Source organism: Opisthorchis viverrini, assembly GCF_000715545.1.
Source record: "Opisthorchis viverrini unplaced genomic scaffold opera_v5_76, whole genome shotgun sequence".
NCBI classification, from domain to species: Eukaryota; Metazoa; Platyhelminthes; class Trematoda; order Opisthorchiida; family Opisthorchiidae; genus Opisthorchis; species Opisthorchis viverrini.
In genome coordinates, this window is record NW_008751730.1 from 674,088 (window position 1) to 682,039 (window position 7,952).

The following is a 7,952-nucleotide window of genomic DNA, read 5'->3' on the forward strand; positions in this document are numbered from 1 at the left end:
ATCAATAGAGATGGAGAAGGCTTTTGCTACGGGAAACAGCCGTGCCCTATATCAACTGATACGATCGACTGGCCCTAGGATGGCAACGTTCAGCGAAACGATAAGTGAAAAGAATGGCTCAATAATTCACTCGCGAAAACGTCGGCTGGAAGGATAGGCCGAACACTCTGAAGAACAGTTCAGCTGGCCTGCAACACAACCTGTAGAGATAGTGTATACAGGCGAATGGAATGTAAACCTTGGTAGCCCTTCGGAAGAAATAAAGTGCGAAATATCCGTGCTAAAACGTGAAAGCGCACCAGGACCGGGAGATCTGTATCCGGCTCTCTTCAAAGAAGAGGGAGAATCCTTAGCGATTCATCTGACAAAGCTTATTGGTGCTATATGGAACGAAGAGGTGCCTGCAGAGTGGGGCATATCGACAGTTATCCCTGTCTTCAAAAAGAGTACGCGGACGCTGTTTGAAAACCATCGTGACATCGGCCCATTAGCTGTAGCATCGAAGGTGCTCTCTTGTCTTATCCTTCGAAGGTTGACTAAACATAGGGAGAGACGGATTTGTAAAAGCCAAGCTGAGTTCCGTCCTACAAGAGGATGCATCAATCATATCTTCATCCTGCGACAAATTCTGGAACAGCGATACGGTTTCCAGCAACCGACAATTGTTGTGTTTCTTGATCTGAAAGCTGCCTGTGACTCTGTGGACCGTCGGGCACTATGGCAGTGTCTGTGGAACAAAGGCGTCCTTCATAAATTCTTGGCCCTTCTTGGCCAACTCCCGCGGTCGTGTGAAAGTCCATGGGCAGCTCGTGCCTGAGTTCACCACATTAGGTGGTGTCAGGCAGGGCTGTCCTCTTTCACCTTTCCTTTTCAACTTCGTCATTCCTGTGATCATGAAAGACCCACTACCAGCCTGTAATGCCTGTGGGGTTGAAGTGCTCCCTGGATCTCCGCTCACGGATATCGAGTACTCAGACGACATAGCGCCTCTTGGATCTGGCCCCGTTGTAAGTCAAAATATATTAAATAATCTAAGTAATTCTCCCGGGCATAGGCTTTACACCTGCAAAGACTGGGTGGGCTCGAATGCTAGCCTCATGCTTGCAGATGAACCGATTGAGATAGTAGACAAATTTGTTTATCTGGGCAGTTGTATCAGTCCCGGCGGTCTCGCGAAAGATGATATTTCCGCCCGGATTTGGAAGGCCAGAGCAGCTTCTTTGAACCTACGTCACCTGTGGCGTAGGTGTGACATCAGCTTCTCTGTCTAGGATCGAGTTTACAATGCTGCGCTGCGCTCCGTATTACTATATGGATCAGAAACCTGGCCGCTGTGCGCCGAGGACGTCAAAAAAACTTTCAGTGTTTGACCATCGATGTCTTCGGATCATTGCCCGAATCTGGTGGGAACACCGGATCAGCAATGCCAAAGTACGTCGAATGGTATTCGGGAGAAATAACTCACCCTCGATAGATGAACTGATCACACTGCATAGATTGCGCTGGATTGGCCACGTGTTGCGTATGCCAGTCGACCGACTTCCTCGAAGGACTCTTTTCGCACAACCACGTGAAGGATGGAGGTGGCCAAACAATGACTTGGCAGCGAAGTATAAAAGCCATTACCAGAAAACTCAGCTGCGCTGGTCACTGCCGTCTTCCTGGATGGGGACCCCGAGACGGTCCACATCAATGGTTAGAGACATTGTCAGACATGGCTCAGTCGCCCTTTCAATGGCGCTCATGCATCCAAGCTATTGCCTTCAATGCATAACTCCCTTCCCGATCCTCCCACTCCATTGACTGTGATGTACTTACGCATCAATTTATCAGCTCCCGCCTCCAATATGCAGCTATCTATCCTATCTTTGGCAGCCGCAAGCACTGTACAGCAAGTATTCGGTTGTTACAGCTGACAATGACGATGAGAATCGGCCAAGGTGCAAAATTTGGTTTTTCAATCACGGGCCTTCCAGCCAGTAATTTCAGGCCTCAACAATTGAGGTATCTCAAGGTTTTCTTCACTATCGTATGCTATTTCTGCAACAATTCTTGTACTTTTTTTTCATTTTCCCTTACTTATGTATGCCAACTGAGCTCGGAAAAGCTTTGGGGCTGGAACGAGTGCTGGTGGTTAGGTAGGTGGTTTCATACGCACCTCTCCCAGGTTGCTTCTTCCCAAGTCTTGTCCATCTGTCAGTGTTTGAGCCTTCTCGTTACCCTCGGGCTGTATAGCAATACAGAAGTAGTTGATAGATATCGTGGCCCACAGGCTTTGTCCTACCCCTATTAATGTCTTTACTACCACGTCTTTTCCAGATAATCATTCGGTTTCCGCATTCGTTCTTTTTATGACCACTGTTACGGCGACTTCCGCCTGCTACTGGTCTGACGGTGACTTTTGTGTATACAAATGCGCTAGCACAAATGCCTATGCCCTCGGATTTCTGAAAACACTTGATGTGAACAACCGTCAGTGTACCGTCGTTTCGTGTGCCTCTGGTGTGGAACGGCAGCTATCATCAGACGACTTGTTGGCACTCACCCCAGACACAATCAAGTTGGTCACAGACCCGAATCTGCACAAACTATCGTTGGATGTATGGTCTAATTGCCTCGCGCTCACTACCTCTTCTTAGCAAAGACTTGACTCGACTTATTTTACCCAGAAGCTTGGAAAAATGACGTCCGCCATGGCAGGAAAGGTTAGTTTGCTCCTCGTCATCTATCTCTTCATTTCTCTCAGTCTTCTGTCACCTACATGTACAGTTGTCATTTGAAGTGACCTCTTCTGAGAACTGGTATCTTCTGGTGCTGGTTGGCTGGTATCTCAGCGTCGGTTCACTTTAAGCGGCACAATCGTCTCCGAAGCATTTTGAGGTCCGTTTTTATCTGGTGATAGTCAGTTCAAAAATCCATCGGATGGTTTATGGAATGATCGCTTTCCCTGCGATGGAAGAATAACACTCGTGCTTTTTGGCTCACGTACTCATCATTCAGTAAGACTAACAGCTCTTACTGAAATCGCCTTGCAATATTATAGGAAATTAAACAATCTGAATCAGGAGGGTAAAGTTCAGTAACAGTCGCGGACAAACTTCCGATATCGGTTGCCGAAGAAAGACTCACAAAAGTTGGACGCCTTTGGCGACTGCTAAAAGATCACAGTGTGCTCAGCCAGCACATGGCAGATCAAAGAAACTAATGTCTGCCCGCCCGACCTAAGACGTCTTTTATTACGTGCCCAAAAGGACCCGTTTGCTTGTTTCTTTTCAACAGCATAATAGGAAGTGAAGTGTTTTAAAAACGAGATAATCTGCAACGTTTCAAACCAAAATACCAGACTCAGAACATGCCACTCTAAAACACGGAAAGTCAAATGTTCTCGCGTGGAAACCACGACTCCCTGGTCGCCACGTGGGCTAGATGGCTCAGTGGTTAGAGCGCGAAGTTCCTGGCCGGATCGTCTGTGGTTTGAACCCGACCTCTGCCTGTCGACTTCCTCTGTGTAAGCTTGGGCAACCTGGCAGTATCCCAGCCCACGTGCTTCCTTCGGGTGGTATGGCAGTTTAGCACCGAAAGGGTGCCACCGCCGAATGATTTTTTTCATTTGATCATCACTTACTTGGATTTTTTTGACTTTATCCGTTTGGAAGATCTCATCATTAGCCTAATTCTATCTGAACTGAATGACTACCCGCAACAGCTGATCATTGAGAATTTCTGTATGTTTGACCTATGATGTAATCACAACGTGTGCTGTATGCTGGCAAAAATGCATACCAATAATGGAATCCAACCTAATAATAATAACTGAAATAATCGTTCAGCTCTAACACCCCATCGGTGCCTGCCTGCCTGCCTGCCATGCCACCCGCAAGAAGCACAAGAACTGAGATGCTGACAGGCTGTCACAGCCTGAGAATGAACAGTCAAAATGCAGAGCAGATCGGGTTCGAACCACGGGCCTTAGTCAATAAGTCCGCACCTTAACTAGTGAGCCATTTCTAACTGTAGGAGCAAGAAATGCGGACTGCTCGTCGCTGGTTTGTCGTGTTGATGCATTTCCGACCGAATAAACTAGGAGGCTAGCAATTACAAGTCACAAGTGGGATGTAGTAACACTGACTTGAATTCTGGCTGCAACCGAATGGTGTCCAGGCGATCGGACGGCGACATCAATCCAATACCTTATCAGCCGGAAGATCGCGTTTGTACAAGACTACCCGCTTGGACGCACAAATTTTCTTTCATACTATCAACATGACATTGAATTGGTCGGACACGAAAGAAAGAAAGCGTTCAGCTGTAGCACCCTTCCGGTGCCTAGCTGCCATGCCACCCGAAGTAAGCACGAGGGCTGGGATACTGCCACGTTGCCCAAGCCTAGACAGGGGAAGTCGAGTGGCGGGGGTCGGATTCGAACCACGGACCTTCCGGTCAGTAAATTCGCGCTCCAACCACTTGGGCCGTCTCGCCACGGAATTATGCCGATGTCGACTACATCTGTGTGATTTGTTGATGATTCCGCCACGAAGATACTGGACCTTACCGTGGTGTGACGGTTTGCGCACCCATTGGGCTATACTGGGGGGTGTCTCCGCGTCACTCACAGGGTCCCATACCAGGTTGGTCAATGGTTAGGGGTCTGACGAACAGTCTCCTCCAGATTGGGGGTTGGAACGTGTGGCGACTTGTTCCGTAGAAATAGTAATGCATTTGAATTTCTCGCCGAACACTGCTGCCTTGCGGTTGGGCTTTGTAGCCAAAGGCTTTGGTTGAGGACTCTAATCGTCCTTCTGTCTAGGAGTGGGCGCCCTGACACTATCCCAGCCTACGTAAAAACATGAATTACATATACAAATAAACTCATGCCCCATCGGTCGGCGCGCGGTGCCATCAGCCGGGTCGCCTTACTCGCTGCATACAGCAGGGCGATATCGTCATCTTAGGCTGTCCGTAACTACTGACAAACACAAAATTATCCAATCTGTTTAAAAATGACCCTGGCTATGCTCTTGTCCGTTCCTATGGTAGGTTGAGGTCGTCCTAGGGTCACACCCGCGATATATTTTTTAACAAAGGCTCAACTCATGTCCCCAGGGGAGTCATGGAAAGTCTACCTATCGTGACGTCCATCGAAATGGACAACTGACAAATGAGTATGCCCATAAAGTCCAACAAGTGGTATTTGGGATGGGGACATTCAAGCCCAATGTGAAGCAAAGTTCGAGATTTCCTGATTGGTCACAATGTTCCTCTGGTTTTACCTTTGATACTATAATTGAGGTGGACTTTCACCCTATCGGTCATAATTTCAATGTGATTCATCAAACAGGTGAGTTTCTTTGTATATTTAACAGCTGATCGTATTAATGGTCTTTCTTGTGATTTGGATCACTCCTTGGAGGGCGTAGTCGTGGACCGGTTAGGGTGAGAGGAATTGGTTAATTGCATCTATGGACAAAGTAGTGTGACGGTAAATGACACCTGATTCCCCAGACCGGCCAAGGGGGCTTGTTCACGGTATCCCACCTTGAGCTTTTGATTCGAAAGCCTGACCCACATTGCAGTGAAGTTTTGTTGAGAGACCCTCGCTCTAGCCTGTAACTCAAACTTCCGGGGCAGCACTTGTTAGGGTTTTCCCGAAGGGTCCTTCTCGGAACATTGACCAAGTCGTCTGACCGAGTTGGCTTCACAGGTTTGCTTGGCCCGAGGTCGCAGAGAGTAAGGCTTAAGTGTCTACCCCTTAATGGTGCTAAACACAGTAGGTTCATCTAGATTAGTATCGGTTTCTTGATAAGTTTTGTATTTCGCCATCGGTCACGGCCAGCCGTTGGGCAATAATAGTGTGTGATTTCAGGACCGACCTTCACAACCCATCCTCCCTCGGGGGAAGACAACATCGCTAGTCCTGTAGGTCCGGACGTGCTGGTCGCCCACGGGGACACCTTACTTCCTTCATGCTCCTTTACCCCCCGGACCACCTTGCAGTGCGATTACTTGTGGTGTGTCAGCTCATGGTCTGACTACTCTCCGTTATTTTTCCTGGCATGTTTTCATGTTGTGAAGAGAGAAAGGTTCAGCCAGTGTAGCCCATCATTTCAACACTGTGGTTTGACCACGTCAAAGTGTTAGCTTTTGGTCAGGGGACTATTCCGAGAGGCGCTACGATCTCCCACTCGGATTGGTCGCATTTAGCGCCGATTCTCGTGCGAATGAACACCACTTGTATCCGCATATTTGGATTGATTTCGGTACTGCTTAACTCTAGTAATGCCCGTTAGAATTGGTCGAATGAAGTCAGTCCATTTTGATGGTAGCCTGTTTCTGTTCACATGTATCACTTATCCTTTTCGAAAAAGTTTGGTGACAATCGGTAGATTTATTGCTGGGCAACGTTTCGCTTTTGACACAAAAGCTTCGTCAGGCCAAGTGACTAGGTTCCGAGGTTGATCGAGATTTAAGGCGGAAGGAGAACCAATCAGCTAAGTCAAGCTAAATCTCTGTTGGGTGTCGGCCGAGGGATTTTAGTGTGTTAGAGTGGTTGAACAAGTGTTGGGTCGGTGGGGAAACCTACATGTGTTTGGGTCCTGCCTAGGGTCTAGTTCTTCTGGTTCGGTTCATTTGATGGTTCCTCTTGAACTTCGTTTGAACCTTCTGTTAGTCTGTGTGGGTGAGCTAGTGCTAAGAAAGTTGTGTAAGAGGGATGCTGTGACCTTTGGTCGGTTGGGGTTTCCACCCCCATCCCCCGGTTTTTTCTAATGATCCTAAGTGGATTGACAACCACGCCGTCACATGTCAACTCGGCTTATCTTAGACCGCTTTCCATACGCTCGCTAGCTCCACACCCTCGATTCTATTCACACTGTGATGCTTAGTAATTTCCACCGCCTCGGCTATCAGCCGCTGTGGTGTGAATCGCAGTCCTCGTCTCAAAACTTCCACATTCTCCAGATCTATTCTATGTCCCGTGTCTAAGGCATGTACCGCCATCGCTGAGTCTTTGACCAGCGTTTGGTATTCTTCTGCATTCCTTGGTGGTTTGTTAATCTTTTTTTTATGCTCATCAATTCTGGTGTGCAATTCCTTAGCAGTTTGTCCTATATAAAGCTTAGTGCAATCGTTGCAGTTAATTTTGTACACACAGTCCCTAGTCCTTTCAACCGACAGGGGATCTTTCAATTGCACCAAAACTGAGCGTAGCGTTTTTTCAACACTCATCCTTTTCCTCTTCGTACCCTGTTTTGTAGCTATCGAAAAAACTTGCAAAATCAAAACCACCAGAGCCTGCCAAAGTAGTACCGTCCACTAGTTGGACTGTGGGCCAGATGTGCATCTGTATGTGGTCCGAGGATGAGGGCTACTACTTCGGTACAATCCAAGAAGCTCGCCCAGAAGAAGATCAATACATCGTCAGCTTCTGTTACTATAACAATACCGAGCTGAAACGAGCAGCCGATCTGCATGAGTTGGGCTCGGATTTCGAGCTTCTCGTGGAAGATGAGTACAACAAAACAGCTGCCGGGAGATTGCGGGTATGATCACGGTGGTTGAATAATGATATCTTCTTTTGCCATTCTAGAAGCGTCCGACGTTCCATCGGAAAGCCGAACAGGTGATGACAGATGATGTAGAACAAACGTGAGTACAAGCACGCGTGGTGTTGTGTTACAGAGGCTTGTGTGTTTGTGTGTGAATGAATCCATTTTCTTCCCACCACATCGTCCCTGATTTATCAGCGAGCACCTCCAACTAGTTGGCGCTGCTCTGAAACTTGTAGGATTTTTCGCGTTTGAGAATCAAGGGAGAAGTGTACGTGAGTGAATGGATAAACGAATCCATCAATCAGTGACTGGAGGGAGTGTGTATGTGTGTGAGATGACTCAAGTTAGAGCGCGAATCCATCAGTCAGTGACTGGAGGGGGTGTATGTGTGGGATCTTCGTAAGA

General features: G+C 47.7%; 1 protein-coding gene across 1 annotated transcript in view; it reads left to right on the forward strand.

The window, feature by feature from the left end:
* Window positions 1-1,284: 1,284 nt before the first annotated feature.
* The window catches only part of T265_04461 (hypothetical protein), a gene marked incomplete at both ends in the record, with an annotated part of 9,330 nt that continues 2,662 nt past the window's right edge, over window positions 1,285-7,952 (forward strand). The window contains 6 exons of the mRNA XM_009169210.1: window positions 1,285-1,570; window positions 2,320-2,600; window positions 2,640-2,705; window positions 4,206-4,439; window positions 7,254-7,538; window positions 7,586-7,644. Of these exons, the coding sequence (XP_009167474.1) occupies window positions 1,285-1,570; window positions 2,320-2,600; window positions 2,640-2,705; window positions 4,206-4,439; window positions 7,254-7,538; window positions 7,586-7,644 (1,211 nt within the window). The remainder of the gene's footprint in view (window positions 1,571-2,319; window positions 2,601-2,639; window positions 2,706-4,205; window positions 4,440-7,253; window positions 7,539-7,585; window positions 7,645-7,952) is intronic.